Source organism: Talpa europaea (assembly GCF_964194135.1).
Source record: "Talpa europaea genome assembly, chromosome: 5".
Taxonomy (NCBI): domain Eukaryota; kingdom Metazoa; phylum Chordata; class Mammalia; order Eulipotyphla; family Talpidae; genus Talpa; species Talpa europaea.
This window is the reverse complement of record NC_140071.1, coordinates 104,371,888-104,393,584: the sequence shown is the minus strand read 5'-3', so window position 1 is coordinate 104,393,584 and position 21,697 is coordinate 104,371,888. Positions and strand designations below refer to the sequence as shown.

At 34.9% G+C, this 21,697-nt stretch overlaps 1 protein-coding gene across 3 annotated transcripts in view; it reads right to left on the bottom strand.

Moving 5' to 3' along the window:
- The window catches only part of LOC311171438 (UDP-glucuronosyltransferase 2B4-like), a gene marked incomplete at both ends in the record, with an annotated part of 106,071 nt that extends 87,689 nt beyond the window's left edge, over positions 1–18,382 (bottom strand). Inside the window, 5 exons of one of the 3 annotated variants that reach the window (XM_084234287.1) lie at positions 5,411–5,630; positions 8,719–8,806; positions 11,268–11,399; positions 16,604–16,752; positions 17,644–18,382. In XM_084234287.1, coding sequence (XP_084090413.1) covers positions 5,411–5,630; positions 8,719–8,806; positions 11,268–11,399; positions 16,604–16,752; positions 17,644–18,367 — 1,313 coding nt within the window. The remainder of the gene's footprint in view (positions 1–5,410; positions 5,631–8,718; positions 8,807–11,267; positions 11,400–16,603; positions 16,753–17,643) is intronic. The other 2 variants (XM_084234286.1, XM_084234285.1) reach the window with 2 other exon arrangements.
- Between the last annotated feature and the right edge of the window lie 3,315 nt (positions 18,383–21,697).

Below are 21,697 nucleotides of genomic sequence, written 5' to 3'. Positions count from 1 at the left end.
GCGTGGGCTCTCCACGACGGTGGGGCACAAGGCAGACAGAGCACCCCAAAGCCATTGAGGTTTTCCTTACTATTCCCACTCTGTTCCCTGCCACATGGGGTGAAAAACACAGCTCCCCAAGGGCTCTAGGTGAGATCTCTGGCGCCACCTAGCGACCAGAAAAAAAGTCACTAACACCTTTCTTCAGAAAAGACCACTTGACAGGCAGGAGGCGGAGCCTGTGGCCAGCTGGGAAGTTAGCCCACCCCAGGCCCATTCAGACCAGCAGTCTGAGCCCACAGGGGGAGCAGGCACCCATGGCCAGGGCAGACCGGGAGCGCAGAAGTGTTTGCCTGAGACCGGACGTGCAGGGAGTGCATCCCGCATCGCCATTTTAGAACAGGGACATTTCTTCAGTAAAGACTGCCTGCAGAAGGCTCCCTCAGGAGCCAGCAGTGAGCGGGGAAGCTCGCCCACACCAGGCCCCATGTGGCCTGCAGTCCAAACACAGAGGGGGAACGGGAACCCACCGCCAGGGCAGACCAAGCACACAGAGGAGAGTGTCCACACATCGGCATTTTAGAACAGGGACCCTTCTTCAGTAAAGACTGCTTGAAACCGACAGATGGCTCCTGGAGAAGAGAGAGGGGAGCGGAGAAGCTCACCCAAGATGCCAGCCAGTCCCAGCAACACAGTATCCCAATGCATACGACAAATTAGAAAACGGACAGTAGGGAGTAGAAGAACCACATGCAACCTAACAACCCCTCAGGAAAAAAGCACACCACAAAAAGAAAACCACCTCCCAGATTGTAACGACAGTAAAGGAAGAACTTCTAAGCCTTCCAGAAAGAGAATTTAAATTTGCCATGATTAAAAAAATGACAGAACTCATGAAGGAAATTGAGTCCCTAAAGAGGGAAAACAATGCTCAGAAGAATGAAATTGAGTCCTTAAAGAGGGAAGCGAAAGAAACGCAGGGGATCAAAGAATTAATGGAGGAACTAAAGAACTCTGGGAAAAGACTTCGGGAACTATCTGACTCCATGAGGAAAGGAAATATAAGAGTAATAGGAATACCAGAAGGAGAGGAGAGAGATGTAGGAACAGAGAAAATATTCCAGGAGATAATTGAAGAGAACTTCCCAAATGTGAAGAAGGAGCTGAAAATTGATATACAAGAAGCAAGAAGAACACCAAACTTCCACGAAGAAAGGAAAAATACAGCAAGACACATAATAGTGAAGCTCCCAAGAATCCAGGACAAGGAAAAAATAATGAAGCTGACAAGAGGGAAGAAACAGATAACATTCAAAGGAAAACCAATCAGGCTGACATCAGACTTCTCTGAAGAAACACTACAGGCAAGGAGAGAGTGGAGGGACATAGTCAACAGACTCCAAGAAAACAGATGCCAACCAAGAATACTCTATGCCGCAAAGCTCTCCTTCCTCTATGAAGAAAGAATAAGGACCTTCCCAGACAAACAGAAACTCTGGAATTTCATTACGACTAAACCCCCACTCCAAAAAATACTACAAGGAGTCCTAAAGCCAGAACCTCAGAGGGACGAATAACAACGAAAGAAGGCAAGAAAAAAAAAAGTTATTAAAAGAATAAATAAAATCAAAGGAAAGACAAACACAATGGCAAATGCAGATGCTAACATATCAATATTAACCCTAAATGTAAATGGACTAAACTCTTCAATAAAAAGACACAGAGTCACAGGCTGGATTAAGAAACAAAACCTAACCTGTTGCTGTCTCCAGGAAGTACATTTAGCTACAAAAGATAAAAATAGACTAAAAGTTAAAGGATGGAAGACAATCCTACAAGCAAATGGACCAAAAAAGAAAGCAGGAACAGCTATACTTATATCAGATAAAACAGATTTCAGACTCAAAAAAATAAAAAAGAGACCCCAATGTCCACTTCATTATGATCAAGGGGACAATACTTCAAGAAGAAATAACACTCATTAACATATACTCACCTAACGAAGGAGCACCAAAATATATCAGACAACTGTTGTCCTCTCTGAAAACCATCCCTTTTATTATCGAAACAAAAAAAATCAAGTATTTGGGCATAAATCTAACAAGAGGTAAAGGACCTATACACAGAAAACTATAAAACACTGTTAAAAGAAATAGAAGAAGACACAAAGAAATGGAAAGACATCCCCTGCTCATGGGTTGGAAGAATAAACATTATTAAAATGGCCTTCCTACCAAAAGCAATATACAGATTCAATGCTATTCCAATCAAAATCTCAATGGCATTCTTCAAAGAAATAGAACAATTATTGATGAAATTCATATGGAATCACCAAAAACCTCAAATAGCCAAAGCTCTACTGAAAAAAAAGAAGGAAATGGAGGCATCACACTCCCAGACTTCAAACTATACTACAAAGCCATAATCATCAAAACTGCATGGTATTGGAACAAGAACAGACATACAGACCAATGGAATCGAATAGAAAATCCAGAAATAAACCCACAGATTTATGGTCAACTAATCTTTGACAAAGGAGCAAAGACTATGCATTGGAGCAAAAAAAGTTTGTTCAATATATGGTGCTGGGAAAACTGGGTCGCTACATGCAAAAGAATGAAGCTTGACCACTACCTCACACCATACACAAAAATCAACTCAAAATGGATTAAAGAACTAGACATAAGACCTGAAACCATAAAATACATAGAAGGAAATATAGGCGAAACACTAACACTACATGATTTGCACATCAAAGACATCTTTACAGACACATCACCCAAAGCAGTGATAGTGAAGGCAAAGATAAACATCTGGGACTACATCAAATTAAAGAACTTCTGCACAGCAAAAGAGACAATAACAAAAACAAAGAGAAACCCCACCAACTGGGAGAACATTTTTGTACCCAACACTAATGATAAAGGACTGATCACAAAAATCTGCAAAGAGCTGATGAGACTCAACAACAACAAAGAAAATAACCCAGTCAAAAAATGGGCAGAAGAGCTAAAAAGAAACTTCTCTGAAGAGGAAATGCAAATGGCCAGCAGGCATATGAAAAAAATGTTCAACATCACTTGTAATCAGGGAAATGAAAATCAAAACTACCATGAGATACCATCTTACACCAGTGAGAATGGCACATATTAAAAAAACTAGCAACAACAAATGTTGGCAAGGATGTGGAGAAAAAGGAACTCTCCTGCACTGTTGGTGGGAGTGCAAACTGATCCAACCACTATGGAGAGCTGTGTGGAGATTTCTTGACCTACTAAACATAGAGCTTCCATATGATCCAGCAATTCCACTCCCAAAAATTTACCCAAAGGACACAGAAACATCAATTCCAAAGAGCACTTGCACCCCTATGTTTATAGCAGCACTATTTACAATAGCTAAGCTTTGGAAACAGCCCAGATTCCCAAAAATAGATGCCTGGATCAAGAAGATGTAGTACATATACACCATGGAATACTACTCAGCATTTAAAAAAGATAAACACATGCAATTTGCAGCAACATGGATGGCGCTGGAAGGGATCATGCTCAGCGAAATAAGCCAGAAAGAAAAAGAAAAATACCGGATGGTCTCACTCATAGCAGGAATCTAGAAAACTTAAATAAGGGACCAGGAAAATGAATAACTGTAAGAAAGTGAAAATCAAAATCAACAAAAAACTATGAACTAGAGACACTTTTTGGGGTGTGGGGGGCAGGAGGGGAGGCACTGGGGTCAGAATGGGGGTTTGAAATTGTATGGGGAATATAAAAATAAAATTTATAAAAAAAATATTTAAAAATGCTGTGTGACAACCTTAGTCTTTTTAGGTTAACCCAAGCACTGGCATATTTATATTAATAATTGTATACTACATTTTTATTTCTGTTGGTCTAACCTGTTTTATATTTCCTTTTATATTGTCTCTTGCCTTCTCAAAATATTTTTCAATTCAATTTTATTCTAGGTAATACATTTTCAAATATTTCAACAAAATAGGGTAATGCTTATAGTAGTAATGAAAACTGAATTGGTGGGTACCATGATAGGCACTACAAAGTCTACCATATTATTCTCCTGTGGAGTATAAAAAAATTAAGTATTTATTTTATCATATACAATATCTTTTATGTTTTCAAGGACACATCCAGAGTATGAAAATGAACTCACCAGATTTGAGATTAAGTGTTTATAAATCATACATCTCTTAATATACTTGTAACCTATACTATAATAATAAATATAATGAATAATTCTTTATGCCCAACAGTAAGAAGACATCTGAATTCATAAATTGTCAAAGTATTGGAACAGACATTTTTCAAAAGAAGATATATGACTGGCCAATGAGAATTTGAGAGGACACTCAATAATTTGTGTGTAAGGGAGATACAAATCAATACCACAATGCAAGCCCACTTTCCCACTCACTAGGGTGACTAAAATTAAAAAGACAAGTGATAGCAACTAATGACAACAATGTGCAGAACTCTCAAATAAGATGGTGGGAATGTAAAATGATGAACTTCTTTGAACATCAGTTTGGAAATTCCTTACAAAATTACCACATGCTATATCAATTCAACTCCTAATTTATATTCAAAGAAATGAAAACATATCACAGAAAAATATGTATAACAATGTTCATAATGACATAACTTAAACACAAAATGTTCAGGAATGATAAATGTGCAAATAAATGTAGCAAAGCCAAAACATAGAATGGTATGATTATTCAAAAAATCAAGGGTACCATGTAGGTGAAACTAAAAACATCTTATGATAGGAGAATCCAGCTGTAGTATACAAATCATTTCAAATGATTCTGATTGTATGAAAAATCCAAATTAGGGCAAAGTATAGGGACAGAAACTAGAATAATGTTTGTGTAAGAAGAGAGGCATGGAAATTAACTTCTAAGTTACATAAGATTTCTTTTAGGTATCTTGTAAATATTCTATACTTGAATTATACTATGATTTAATAAACTCTGTAATATACTATATTTACTTGAAATTTATATGTAAGCTATTGAATTTTATTATAGATAAATTGTACCTATTTATAAAATCTGTTAAAATAGTAACAAAAATCATATTTTGGTCAAAAGTAGATTTATACTTTGTGAAATTTTAGGTACAGATCTCAAATATAACTTCAAGTTCTTCATTCATATTTTCCTGTGGTGTCTATAAACTTTTACAATTACCTATGTAATTAAGCATTTGCTCTTATAGAAAATTATTGCATAGTTATTTACCCATGCACTCAAACAGGATCAAAATGAAACTTTGAAATTAATGTCTGATTGAAAATAAAAACGGATTTGCTAGGTTATATCTTCTTAATAATTGCATAATTATTAAAAAAGAAGAAACATTGTATAATAATAATGTTTGTAAACACTACTAAGAAAAATTCTGATACTCACGAGGGGTCATTAATAACCTTCTTCAGTGCATTGAGCAAATCTGTGCTTGACATTTTTTGTAAGTCCAATGCAACAGCTGCTCCCTTGAACATCTTATGAGCAATGTTATCAGGTTGATCTGCAAACAGGGGAATGCCCACCATCGGGACGCCATGGTAGATCACCTCATAGACTCCATTGGCTCCACCGTGGGTAATAAAAGCCTTGGTTTTTGGATGACCTAAATGGGTTAATTTCAAGAAATTAAGTATAATTCTGAAGGAAAAAATGAGAGTCAAACAATTTAAGAGACTGAGTGTGGCATTATTTTCTCCAGAACAGATTATTATTCACATAAAATTCAATAATAACTTTCCTATCTCAAACAATTGTACTTAAGATATCTTCCCTCAGCACCATACCTTCTATGGCCTTTACCCTTTCTTCTTCTCTGCCCTTTTTTAATTTTAAAAACTTTGCTTAGTTTATTAGTGTCTATCGGTTTTGAAAGAACTGCTGTTTGCTATATAAGCCAATATTTGTCATTTGGACTTGCTTTACACTACACACAATTCCTTAGAGATGCTCCCATTTTGCTGTACATCTCCAGCATTTGATCTTTACTTATGTCGGATTACTATCCCATGGTGTGGATCTACCACTCTGTGATCAATCTTGTATCAGTGGACTTCAGGATGTTTCCCAGGCCTACATTTAGTAAATAATAAGCAATAAATATTTTAGAGCATGTGAGTTTTTGAGTTAATGGTTTCAAGTTCTTTGGAGAAGTGACCTAGTGTGAAGTGGATTATAGGATATTTCCATATTTGGTTTTAAGATACAATCAGATTGCTTTCCATAATGGCTGCAGCAGTTTACATTCCTACTGAGAGCTCATAGGGCTCCTTTTTCTCCACATCTTTCCACCACTTCTTGTTGGGATTTTTTTTTTACCTGTACACTTCTCACAGGTATTAGATGATATCTCATTGTGGTTTTAACCTGCATCTCCTTATTAAAAGTGATAATGAAAGGCTTCCCCTGGTGGCGCAGGCGGTTAAGCACCACACTGTGAAGCTGTCCACTGCCTTTGCAGCACTGGTCCAATCCCAGCCGGCTGGCGAAGGTCCCACATGGCAAGCAGACCTCTCCTGTCTTGCCAGCAGCTCCCCTCAATAGTGTATTTCGTCAGTCTGCCTGTTCTGTTGCCCGCTCTGTCTCTGGTGAATCCTCTCACCCTCCCGCGCATCTGGCCTGTACCCTGGTCCTTGTATAAATAAATAAATAAATATTTTTAAAAAAAGTGATAATGAACATTATTTTTATGGATGGTTTATCATTCTGGGTATCTTTCTTGGTGAATTGTTAAGATATGCCACTCACTTATTAATTAAGGAGTTTGTTTTCTATTGTGAATCAATATATGAGTTTATCTTGGAAATGAACTCACTGTAGGTTATATAACGTGTAAATATTTTCTCTCACTCAGCATGTCTTTTTAATTTATTTATCTTCTATTTCACTGTGTAAAAGCATTTTAATTTGGCATAACACCAATTACTTATTTTTGCTTTTTCCCTTGCTCTAGGGATTTATCCTTCATAAACAACTTTATCATTGATGTTATGTAGCATATCATCAATGTTTTCTGCTATATACTTAATAGCCTCAGGTCTTATATCTAATTTTTAATCCAATACTGCAATTAATTAAATAATGAGCTATCACTACTCTAGTTAAAAAAAAACTGTATGGTATTAGCATAACAAAGGACAAATACATTAATAGACCAGAATCAGAAGTGCAGGATTCAATTTGCGTACATAGCAATATGTAATTTATGACACAGCATACAAAACAGGAAAAAAATCTCTTTAATAAATGGTTCTGGGAAAATTGAGGCACTTGTAAAATAATGTTGAATCACTCTCTTATTCTGTGGGCCAAAACTAAATTAAAAATGGATTAAAGATCCAGCAATAAGATCTTAAATTAAATGAATTAAAGATCCAGCAATAACATCTTCAGCAATAAAGTACATAGCTGAAAACACTGGTGATGTGTTCCATGACATGGATAATAAAGACATTTTTGGAGACTTGACCCCTGTAGCAATAATATAAAAGGAAAAGTAAAATATTAGGATTATCTCAATTCAGAAAGCTTTCTGTTATGAAAGAAAATGAAAGTATGTTAACAGGATGTTATTGGGTGAAAATACACACCACATGACTTGCAGGAGGTTAAATTCCAAAATATATTTTTAAAAATCCAACAATTAAAACAAATAGCCCAATTAATAAATGGGCAGCAGATCTGGACAAATAATTCATGAAGAAAGATAGCCAAAAAGATTAAGCATAGATGAGAAGAATATTCATTATCATATTCATTATCTAACCTTTTAATAAGGAGGTACAGTTTAAACCACAAGGAGAGAGCATCTGACACTTGTGAGGATAGTACTCATAAAAAGATCTCCAACAACAAGTGGTGGAGAAGATGGGGAGGAACATGAGCTCTACTTATTAGTAGGAATAAACTGTGCAGCCACAATGGAAAGCAGTCTGGATTTAAAACTTAAAAAAAACAAAAAATGGAAATTCTCCATGATTCAGAAAACCCACATAAAGGTATCTATGTAAAGAATATAAAACCATTAACTCAAAAAAGCATATTGTCTACAATGGTGACTGCAGCAATATTTATAATAGCTAGGACATAGGGGTAAACTAAACACCCAGTGATTAAAGATTGGATCAGGAAGAAGTGGTATAGTCACATTACAGAATACTATTCAGCCAGAAGAAAAGAAGAAGTACTGGAATACAGAAAAATGGAAAGAGTTCAAGGGAATTATATGTAGTAAAGCAAGTCATAATGACAAAGACAATAATTGGAGATTTAGATAGCACACAATTTGAGAAAGTAAAATAGTATAAAATCTTGCTGGTTTTAATAAAACAAGTGATGTTTTCTACTATTAACAGGGAGGTAGAGGGAAAAAAATTCAAGTAGGTATACGGGACAGTGGTGAGGGAAAGCAAAGAAATATTATGGCAAAGAAATATCTCCCAGATAAGTAATTACACATGAAATAAGGACACTTTGATTGTGGTCATAAGGAATGTGGGTATTATATTGAATTGACAATTTTTATATATTATCTTCCTCCCATATGACTGAAAAATAAATACGAAGAGCTAAATCTTACTGATATTTTCAAAAATAAATGTTCAATAAATGTTTCCTTCTGAACTATTATCAGAATTGCTGAACTTACTCAAATTTCACTGTTTTTTTTTTTTTTTTTTTTTCCAGACTCTTACCAAGAAGGTCATTTTGGGGGAGCCATTTATATAGCCGAGTGTTTGCCCCTAACGTATCTGGCTTCTTACCATCAAATCTCCATAGAACCTGTTAGGGTAAAGAATATATCTTACTCCAATAGTAAAGATTAAAAGTTATAATATGGGGCCTCCTCTGTAGTGCAGCAGTTGAGTGCTGGGCTGTGAAGCTGCCCGCAGCCTCTGCAGCACCAGTTCAATCCCCAGCTGCCAGGTGAGAGTTCCACATGGCACGACAGACCTCTCCTGCTGTCCACTGCTGCCCTCAGCAGTGTACTTCGTCAGTCTGCCTGCTCTGCTCTCCACTCTGGCTCTGGTGAATTCTCTCACCCTCTCGCGCTTCTGACGTACCCAGGGCTTGTATAAATAAATAAAATAAACTCTTTAAAAAAAAGAAACAAAAGTTATAATATGTTTGAATTCTAAACATTCAGAGATCATCAAGTCTAACACTGCTCATTCACAAATATGCATTAGATGTTAAAACTGAGAAATGTTAAAACACTGATAGTTATACATACATTTATTTTATGTTCAGGAAAGTATGAATCCAATCATGGCCCTTCACATATAGGGAAACAACAAATGGGATTATTTTTTATTTTTTAAATTATTTTTATTTTTTATCATTGTTCATTTTTTAACAATATTTGCCTCCCCCCCCTGCCAGGTGTGGTCCTCATAGAAAATCCTTCATCAATGTACCTGTGCACCATCACCTCAGTCCCCTGTGCTCCTCCCTCTGATCACTTTCCCTCCTCCTCCCGGCAGGATGTTTCATTGATAATTGTCTGTTTTTGTTTTGTGGTGTTAACAAAAGGGATTATTAATTATTAAAAAAATTAAGACATTTTAGACATATCATATATAGTTTAGATTGTGTTAGAAATCAGTAAGATCTTTGCATTTACTTTCTGATTTATTATAATTACTCTCAAAATTCCAATGTAGCATTAACCTATTTCTTTCTTTCTAAGTGTCAAAGAGGGAATTTATTTCTTTTAACTTGTTCCCTAGGCTACATTAATAAAGATTTGCAGCATTTAGTTTACAAAAAGGGTAGCAAAATAATTCAGTAACCAAGAGAAATAATAATGGTATTTACAAATAACTTACTAATAATGTAAATAATCTCTGATTAGTAAGTAGATTCAGAAACTTTTTAGATCACTGGCTGTTAAGCACTGCATGAAGCCAGGACATTATTAGTGTTTTTAACTCTGGAAATTCATTTAGTGTAGAAAAGGAAGGCCTATTTTCATTATGTAAAATAAAGGGATTTTATTATATAAAATCAAAATATAGTTATTGAAAAAAAAATCCAAATTGTGATGATGCCAAATTTTTTAAGTGACTATTAACATATTAGCAATGCACTATCAAACCTAGACCTAGATTAATCTGAGACCTTAGCCATCACTTCTCTGAAGAACCGGGTAACAGCACACTGAATGGTCTAATTTCAAATATAGGGGAAACAAGGTTTGACTTTGCCCATATACCTCCACTACATAATTACCTCTCCCTGCTTTATCAATTTCTGCTTAACATATTGAATTTAACTCCTTGCTGGTAACATTTGCATTGTTTATTTGCCTTCAGAAGTCCCATAAGAAACAGCAGATGACATATGACCTGGCAATCCCTCTCCTAGAGATCTACCCAAAGGACACAAAAACATTGATTCAAAAGACCACCTGTACCCTTAGGTTTCTTGCAGCACTATTTACAATAGGTAAAACCTGGAAACAACCCAAATGCCCAAAAAAAGATGACTGGATCAAGAAGATGTGTCATATACACACAATGGAATATTATTTGGCAATCAAAAAGATACACTTATGCCATTTGTAGCAATGTAGATGGAACTAGAAGGAATTATACTCAGTGAAATAAGCCAGAAGGAAAAAGAAAAATATCGGATAGTTTCACTTATAGCAGGAATATAGGGGAACTAAATAAGACATCAATGTAAAAAAATAATAGCAGTACAAAACACAACAAAGCAAAAACAGACAGTAATAAATCAGATACATACTGCAGGGGAGGAAGAGGGAGAGGGATCAGAGGGAGGGAGGGAGGAGCACAGGGGACTGAGGTGATGGTGCACGGGTGCACTGGTGAAGGAAACTCTATGGGGACTACACCTGAGGGGGTGGAGGGAAGCAAATATTGTTTAAAGGTGATGTAAAAAAATGAAATAAAATTCTGTACAAAAAAAGAAACAGTAGATGACAATGCATTATATAGCTATTTCTGTACCTGACCACAACACCTTTATAATGTAAACTTGCAGTTACCTTTTAAATATATTTTATTCTGATCACAATATTAATGCCAAGTTATTGTCACTCAAAAAAAAACCCACTAACATTTTAGCACCTGCCATGTATATTTTGTTTGAAGTGATGTCCAAGAAAATAAGAGAAACTACATGATTGTTTACTAATCCTGCAAGAAATATCTGTAATCAATCCCTTTACAAAATGCACATCTATGGTAGTTGTTCACATGAAAAGACTTTATCTAACCTTTTGTGGAATCTGGGCCAGGGCTGATGCAATCACATTGGCTCTCTCTTCTGTCATGTTACTGAACATTGAGCCCAGAGAAAACACGACAATACCATTTTCTCCAGAGCTCTGTGCAAACTCTTCCATTTCCTGTGAAGAAGGAATTTGCTCATCATGAAGGAGCAACATCATAGCAAACACTATTAAATTATTGCCTAAATAACTACAGGGCTCAATTATTGCCAGGAATTATTATAACACCTGTTAAACATGATGCACCTTTCAAAAATTGTGGTAAAATTAATATAATGTAATTTTTACCATTCTAATCATTCCTAAGTCTATAGATTAGTGTTAAGTAAATTCTCTTTGTGTTGTGACCAATTTTCAGACAGTTTCATGTTGCAAAACTGAATTTCTATAACTATTAAATATTAATCCATATCCCTTTTCACTACTGTGTTACCAACCATCATTCTACTGCCAGTTTCTACTAATTTGGCTATTTTAGATAACCCCTTTAAAATGGAACCATACAGCATTTGTCCTTTTGTGCCTGGCCCATTTCAGTTAGCAATGTCCTCAGTGTCATTAATTTCCCTATTTTAATTTATTTAGATATAAATCTATAAGTAGAATTGCTGGAATAGAGGCTAATCATATTTTTAATTTTATGAGACGGTCTATCCTGATTTTATCGTATAGTCAGAAATGAAACTCAACCAACGCAATGTAGTGAAGAGGAGGTGCTCTTAGACCATGTATTGCAAACTTTATGTAACTGTTTTAATTACTCAGAAATTCTTAGGAGGAGACAATTCAGGAAGATCTTACTCATTTTTAACTCTGTATTTATATATCTAGTAAATCAACTGTATTTATTCCACACAATTTTGTTATCTGGAGAATGAGTTTAGGTTAGTCTTTAGTATTTTATTTTCCTGAATAACAGCAATAAGAAAAGGTAGTCATGTGTATGAGTTTCTGTCTTTGTCTTTATACCTTTAATCCTTACTTTAAACTGTCAGATATTTCTAAGCATTTTCCCTAATTTTGCATTTGATGTCAGTTAATGATTAAGTATTGCTAATATTCAAGAGTCTGCCATAGAGCTTTTCAATCCTTGAAATAATTCTGAGTCCCATTGATAATACATAGTTATATGTGTAGTCATCTTCAGACTGATCATATTTTTGGGCCTTTTTAAATGTAGCATCTTTACTCTGGATTCATATTGTACAATTGATGTTCCATTAATATCTGCTATATGTAACTAGCCCTGAGGGCTACTCATTACCTTACTGAGTGACAGGGAGCATATTAATTACAGTGACAGAAGTACACCAGGACTTCATTCAACAGAGAATTGGTCACCTTTTTTTGAGGGTGAATGTCCACCGTATAAATCATTATAATGTCCTGATTTCCTGAAGTTGTTTAAGACTAATTCTGACTGTAGTCTTAATCTTTGCCAATTAAAAATAAGTTTAATTGCTTTCATTACTGGAGCAATTTCTTATTGTTCAATGTAATATAAAAAATAGTGAAATGTAAAGGGGTCAGGAACTTCCTAGATCTCCTTAAAATGCATACTTGTATCTTTTTTGAAGTCGTTGTACCTTCTGTCTTAAATATCACTGTTTATTCTTTTATTTGTTCAAAATAATGGGAAACTTTCCAAAATAAAATATGCCCTCCAGTTCAATCATTGCCATAAAGCATCTTTTTGAACTTGTCTTACAGATTAAAGAGCAAAGGATAAAAATTTTCCAGATTTTGTCAATGCAGATAATATATTGTCCACTGAATTCTTCAAAATGTAATTCTGCTCGAAGATTAATTTAATTTAATACAAAGGTCACTGAAGTTTCCTGGGAGTCACATGGTGCATCTAGGTAATATGTTGCATTCTAGTACCTGTAGCAACATTTAAACTCAACTGTGTATGATGATGTGTTTCTTTAGCTCACTAGCCATTGCTTTCATAATCCGAGTTGTAGTAGATGTTTTTTAAGTGTAGAGTAATCCCAGTTCTATATCCACATTAGTCACCAAATTTGACTCTTGAGTCTCATTATCTGACATCTTTGTAAAAAAAAAAAAACAAAACAAACAAAACTTAGGCACACAGTGTTAATATTTGATAAATAAAAAATGAAAAAAAAAAAAAGAAAATCATTACCCATTCTCTTTCTAGCAAATAATCTCTTAGCAAGTAAAACTCTCAGATCCCAGAGGATAAACCTTTAAATAGACAAAGTAAATTTTAACAGCACTGCTTGTTCTTCTCAATTCATGGACAACATCAAAAAGATACCTAAAATGGACACCTGCCCAGGCCCCTGAATGTTTCCTTTGTAAATTGTATAAATTCCTTATTGAAAAGCTGAAAGTTTGGACAATTTTCCAGGCGCTATTAGAGGCTGTTCATGGAATTAAAGCCTGAGGCTTGATTCTTTATAAAGAGCCCACTTATTATTTACTTGTATCATTTTATTTAAGCTAATATATTTATGATGAAAACTTTCTCTACCTGGGTATAGAAGGAATAAACTTTGGCACACTGACGACTGTTTATGAGAAATTCACATTAACATAATTCTCAATTGTGAAAAGCTGAGAATTATGACTCTAAGATCTGGGATAAGGATATCCATTATTCCACTTTTCTTCATAGTCCATGAACCCCTCATCAGAGAATTTAGGAAAGAAAAATATATCCCACACAGGAAAGGAAAGGAGAAGGGAGGGCTCAGGGAAAGGAGAGGATATTTTTTCCTAATTTTCCCTAATTCCAGATAGAAAATAATACATATGGAAGACAGACTCCACTAACTTACTGTTAAAATAATAAAATCAGTAATGGTCAAGAGTACACAATTAATTTACAAAAATATGTTTTATATTATACATTAACAAAAATATCAGGTACAATATAAACATTGCTATTAGTCTTGCAATGATTTTTGGATAAGACATCAAAAATACAGAAAACTTTTATACAGTGAGAGATTAACAACAAAATTAAATGGCCACTTAATATAAAAAATAACTGCAAATGTAAGTGTTAATAACCACTATATAAAGAATTCACATCTCATTGGTATAACAATCAATAGGAAAAAAAAACTGAACAATGAACTGAACAGATATTTTGCAAAGAAGGCAAACAAATAACCTATAAAGGGGTCCAGATCACTAGCTAATTATCACTTAATGCAAATCAAAATCACAATAATATAACACCTAATACTTGTTGGACTATAAAACGAAAAGATCAAGAGGTTTGGAGAAGGTGTGGAACAAAGGATTACTTTCTGCTTGCTGATGGGAATATAATTTTGCACAGTCATATGGCAAACAATATGATGGCTTTAAAGAGTAAATAAAACTATCAGTTAATGCAACAATCCCACTTCTGGGTATATATCTGAAGGCTATAAAAATTGTGCCCAATGTTTATTGCAGCATTATGTATAATAACCAAGATATGGAAACATCCTGTCTGTCAAAAAATGAATGGATGGAGACTGATGTATTTATACAGTGGAATATTATCGAGCCATGAGAAACAAGAAAATTGTGCTGATGATGGCAACATGAATGGAATTTGTGGACATATGTTAAGTGAAATAAGACAGCTAGAAAGCTAAATACAGCATATTATCATTCACATGTAGAATTTAAAAATAGATAAAACTCAAAGAAAGAAAGTAGAAATGTGGGTGCTGGGAGCTAAGGATGGAGGACATAGGGAAAGATTGCTTTAAGATTACAACCTTTTATGTAAACATGAATAAGATAGGACGATATCATCTGTAAATTGCTATTAGAGTAGCTAGAATTGTATTTCATATTTGAATTTTTTAAAAATTTATTTATTTATATATATATATATTTATTTACACAAGCACTGGGTACAGTCAGAAGCGCGGGAGGGTGAGAGAATTCACCAGAGCCAGAGCGGGGAACAGAACATGCAGATTGATGAAATACACTGCTAAGGGGAGCAGCGGGCACTGCAGGAGAGGTCTGTCGCGCCATGTGGGACTCTCGCCGGGGATCAAACTGGTGCTGCAGAGGCTGTGGGCAGCTTCGCAACCCAGTGCTCAACCGCTGTGCCACCAGGGGAGGCCCTCATATTTGAAATTTGATGAGAGTAGAATTTGTATCTTTAACGAGAACCAACCATCATTATGTGTTATAGTGTTTGTGCCAACTAAATAAGGGAATTTCTTCACAATGTATATGTATATGAATTCATCATGATACATATTTTAGATATCTTGCAACTTTATATGTCAATCGTAAATCAATAATGTCAAAGAAGTAGGATAAGACTGAATAGAACTTTTGCCTCATACTCTAGACTTTGAGGTTTACCCAATGTAGTTAAATTTTGCAATCAAAATGATACAGCTAAATCTTGAATATAATAGTCTTATTTCCTGACAATTTGAAGGTAGGCAAGCAGGATGTCTTTAAGATGGTAAAATAATTCAGTAAAGGGCACTTGTTTTTTTCTTTTAAGTAATTTTTTTAAAAATATTTAAAAATATTTATTTTTAAAATATTTAAAAATATTTAAAATATTGTGAGCTGTGGTACAGGTCAGAGGCGCGGGAGGGTGACAGCATTCACCAGAGACAGAGAGGGGAGCAGAACAGGCAGACTGACTGAAAATACTGCTGAGGGGAGCAGTGGGCGAGACAGGAGAGGTCTACCTTGCCATATGGTTATCTCCCTGGCTGGACAGGAATTGAACCAGCACTGCAGAGTCTGTGGACAGCTCCACAGTGCTGCGCTCAACCCGCTGCGCCACTGGGGAGGCCCAAGGTACTTGTTTTTAATTGTTTTTATGCATATCATATCAAGTTAAAATGCTTCTCTTTACAAGAAATATCCTCTCTGCTAACAGATTTCTTTTCAAATTTATACTATGGTATGTTTTCAGGTGCAAGTAGCAGAAGTAGTTTGGCATTTATTAGATACATAGCATTTATGGTCTTTATGTTTAGTAGGGTACATTTTCTCTGTGCTCATTTGTCAGTCTGCTCTGATGTGGGGAACCATGATCTGCAATGGTACTTAACCAAGGTTTTGTAAAAACGGGGTGTGTGGTCACAAACACCTGTTCAAATGGTCTACGTAATCCTCTTCATGTTCTGAGTTGTCAAATTATGAATAATCTGAAATGAGGAGTTGTTTATGCTAGAGTGAGAGCAATGCAAATCTTGGATTTGGCTAAAATTATTGTGGGCATGCAAATTCTTAGTGGAGGGGAATGCTTTTCTTTTAAGCTAGAATATTGTTGAAGAGTCTCAATGCACATGAAACAAACAGGAATAGGTTACCATAGGCAGGGGTTTGGCAGCTTTGCAATGGAGTCCTCCAACAAACTCAAAATTTGGTAAGAATGGTTGAGGATACCCAAAATCCCAATAGTTTCGAATGAGCCATATATCAGCTTTCCCCATTAACTCAAATAATGTAGTAGGTCTTCCTGAAGGAAAAAAGCAACGATGGTAAATGAAATGAGAATATTCTGAATATCTAAATGTCAATATATCAGGAAATTTTTGAAAGGAGTTTGTAATCATTACAAATTCAATTATAGGTCTGAGTTTACAATACTGCACATAGCTCAATTTTCATGTAAGTAGACTGAGGAAAAATGAGAGAAAACAATCTCTTCCATGTTCCATAGCTGCTGTGTGAGAAATATGTAACTTCTCCTACTGTCTTGATAAGTGTAGTTAATAAAAGCCCTAATGCCTTTCCAAATGATGAACAAGAGTTCCAAATGCTGAACATATGTGGGATAAAAAAGGTACAGTGTAGAGGGTATTTTGGCAGTGAAACTATTTTTATTTTAAATAAAGGTGAATACATATTATAAATTGTCAAAACCCATACAATGCACAACACCATTACACTGGAGTGTGAAGTTGGTAAGAGTGTGGTATGTAGGGTCATCAATTGTAACAAATTAACCACTTTTCTTGAACTGCTGTTGAGCACTCTCTGCAGAATATGTGCAGAGTTATTTACGAAATCTGCAATCAATATTCTGAGAACTAGAAAATTGTGTATAAAATAAAATGTTACAAGCACAATAAGCAAAAATGGATATGATATTGCAAGAGATACAGTGTTTAATTTGAGTTTCCTGAATCTCTAAGGTGTTTCACAATAGTCATGGATCACAGGGTTCAAAAATACCCTGCAATTTCAATCTTTCCTGCAATAGTTGTGAGATTGAATGATCATTCTTATTATTATTCATCACTGCACTTCTACAAGACAAATTTCTCTGACCATATAGTTATGAAAATTATCACAAAGGTCCTTGTATAGGTAAGACATAGCTCTACAAATTTAAAACTTGACTTACCTAGTACTTCACTATAAAGCTCATTCCATGGCTTCTCATTTATTGCTTGGAACCAAAAGTCAAAGTAGAGCACATATATCATATTTTTCACCCTCTCCATGAATGTCATTTTATCACTTAATTCTGACAAAACAACAGGTACATAGGATGGTGGCAGTGGAAGTTTTCCAATATGCTTTTCAAATTGATTTCCAGGTATGAAACGGAGACTGTACACAAATGGTACTTTAAGCAGCTCTGCGAGCAGCTCACCACAGGGTCCTATGGCATCTGCGAGAACCATGTCAAATCTTGATTCTTGGAGTCTTTTTATAAGGTTTTCATTCTTGACTACATCTTTACAGAGCTTTTGAACAGCATCAAAAAACTTCCAAATCCTATCTTGCGATTTTGAAAAATATGTCCAAAAGGAGTCTTTAGGCAACTCATATGAGCAATCTATCACTACTTGCTTGAACACACCTGCAAACTCAGATTTAGAGAGAGATGTAGGGTAAATCTCAAATTTAATGGCAGATGGTTTGTTGAGATCAATAAGAATGTAAATTGGAGGTGTCAGAACAACCACTTCGTGACCTCTCTCAACAAGTTCATCCAGGATTGTTTTCAAATTTATCCAATGACTGTATTCTGTAGGCCACACCAGCACCTTTCCACAACTCCCAGAGCTAAAGTAAAAACCCAGCTGGAGCAGCAAAAAAGCTGAAGTCCATTTCACAGACATCCTGGTAAAATGTGGTGCTTCTTTAAAAAAATGGCTTTCCCTTCTCATTTCTCAGGGTTATATACTGGAGAAATAAGACGCAAAGTTAAACTATAACTGCCACACATCAAAGTCAATAGACTGTTTTGACAATCAGAAGTCTGTGTGGTGTGTGGAGAAAGCAAAGGTAGATGAACTTGCTTGTATACAAACAACATGAACTTGATTGATCTCAGGGTCTGTTTGAAGATTATAAATGCTATTGCCAGTTAAGAGTTAATAACCTTACAAATGTAAGTCGCTTATCTTACATGATATATTCTAGAAGAGTGTCAGGAAGAGTGGACAATGAGAGATGACCATGTTTATCACCTGCTGACAGATAAATTAAAGAGAAAACTCTTCTGCTGCTGAGTCCTAATGACTTGGAATCCTTGTTTAAGAGATAGCTTTGTTTGGTTTTATAAATGCTTTCTTAACATTTAATTCACATTCTATTCACTTGCTGAATTCAAAATGTAGAATTCAGTCTTTCATAGTATTTTCATTGAATTTTGCAGCTTCTATGATGTTAAATTCAGAAAATTTTATCATCCTGAAAAGGAGCCTTTACATATTGACTGGATAATCCAAATCTCTGTCTTTTTTTGATCTAGCCAAGAAAAAAATCTTGTTTTGTATCTACAAATTTCTGTAAACAATTTCTGTAAGTGGAATCATGTAATCTATCTTCTTTTGGTTTGTGAACATTTGTGTAGATCATATACAGTTTTGCAATCCAATGTTACTGCAAATAAATAAATAAATAAATAAACAAGCAGATAAATAAATAGATGTCATTGACTTTCAGATGGGTATTATATTTTATTCAGTAATTCTAAAGATGGTTGCTTTCACACTGGCATTTAGCCATCAATAAATATTTACAAACAGCAGATGCAATGTAGGGTAGTATTATTATAAGTGAAATAATTGATTATTAAAAATGAAATAATGAATTATAAATTAAAAAATTATAATCTTTCATTTAAATTAGCTTATAGTCTTTGTTATTAAGCTGTAATACTACTTTATATATTTTAGATACAAGTCCTTTAATATTTTCTGTCTGTGGGTTTTGTTCACTTTCTTGACCTTTTAAGTTCCCCAAATTTTTAATTTGTTGAACTCCAACTTATCTATCATAGAATAAATATCTCATTGTGTGTGAAATGAATACTTCCTAATTTCCTGTATTCTTAAATTTTTTTAAAATAAAAAATGAAAATTTAAAAAAATGATATATTTCTAACTAAAATATATTTGATCTCTGATGGTAATATTATGCTATTTTCATAATTAAAATACGAAAATATTTTATCAGTAACAAAACAACCTGTGTATAACTACTATGCAGTTAAAAATTGTGATACTGACGAAAGGTCATTAATGAATTTGTTTAATGCAGTAAGTAAGTCTGTACTTAATATTGTTTCAAAGTCCAATCTGAAGCTGTTCCCATTTGCCATCATATGAGCAATATTATCAGGTTGATCCCCAACAGGCTAATGCCCACCACTGGGATGCCATGTTAGATAGCCTCAAAGGTGCCATTGATTCCACCAGAATATTATTAACTACAAGTCTGAGAGATAAAATAAGATTATGGAAATGCACAAAACTGAAAGAGGCATTGTGTTGTGGATAACAGATTACACATAAAATTCATTGAAGTCTCTCGGATCTCATAGCAAGAAGCATTTTTGTCTTCTAGAGATGTAAATTAATATTGTTATGCGATTCATAGGTTGAAAATAGAAACAGGGCCTCCCCTGATGATGCAGGCAGTTGAGCGCTGCACTGTGAAGCTGTCCGCAGCCTTTGCAGCGCAGGTTTGATTCCGCCGCTGTCAAGAATCCCACATGGTGCAGCAGACCTCTCCTGTCTTGCCCGCTGCTCTCTTCAGCAGTGTATTTCATCAGCCTGCCTGTTCTGTTCCCCGCTCTGTCTCTGGTGAATCCTCTCACCCTCCTGCACATTTGCCTGTACCCCGGTTCTTGTATGCATGAATAAATAAATCTTAAAAAAAAAAGAAAATGGATATAAGTTTGTCACTTAAAAAAGTTTCTGAGAAAAAGAATTTAATACATCTTTAGAATGTAGAGCCTCAAACAGACATTGATTCTAAAATGGCAGACATCAAGACTGCAGGAAGGTTGAAAGTGGTGGCAGTGGAATCATCAAAAGAAAAGATAGCAACTTAGCATTCCATTTTTCTATAGAATTTAGCGAATTTTTAAAATATATATTTTTAGAGTCATTGATAATCAAAGGGAGGCTGTTATTTTCTTCATTGTTACTGACATAGGAGGGACAAGTAGAAATAAAGTGGGAGAATCAGGAGACAGATAATCCATGTTAAAAACATAATGGTTTCTGGTGCAAATAGTCAAGGACAGGATGAGGGGATCAGGTAAGGAAAGGGGAGGTTTGGTGGAGGTGAGGGACGCATATGCACATATGAAGGTGTAAGAATATCTCTCCAAATGATGTAGATGTGTAATTAGCTGACAAATGAAAATATTTGAGGAAAATCTGAGCTAATCCACATTGTTGTGGAAAATGTTCTGTGAGAAGTGATTACACTTGAAATAAAGGTATTTTGATTTTGATTATAATGAATGTAACTGTGTATAATAATTTTCTGACTGAATATAAACATATGGAGTTAAATTTTACATTCCATGTTATGCAATAATAAATGTTCAATATATTTTTTTCCTTGTGAAATATGAGCAATGTGGTTGTAGTTCCTCTTATTTAAATGTATTCTTTCTTGGGTATTATGAAGAAGGTCATTCTGAGGGATCCATTTATATAGTCGAGTGTATGCCACTAAGGTGTCTGGCCTCTTGCACTCAAATCTCCATGGAACCTATTAGAGTGAAGAAATATCTTACTGCAGTAGTCAGATTACATAAGTTAAGGAATACTCTAGTTAGGTACATTTCTCAGAGGATATGTAACGAGGACTAGAGTTGTCAAATATGAGTGCACTATTAAAACTGCAATGATAGGGATAGAAATTTGTATATTTTCTTTGTGTTCATTCAAGTATGATGAAATCATGATATTTCACATATCCATCTGTGTGATATATTTCTCTAAAGTAGACAAATGAGATGATCAATGATCAGTTCATGTTTTCAAGAAATTTTTAGTCAGCCAGTGTAATTTTAGGGAATAAAGAGCAGGACATTGCCATAATCTTCAGATTTATATGTTTTAACTGCCATCTTCCATTGTGGCATTATACTATATTTCTTGTAAGTGTCACAGAATGGAATTTGTATATATCTACTTGTTCCATAA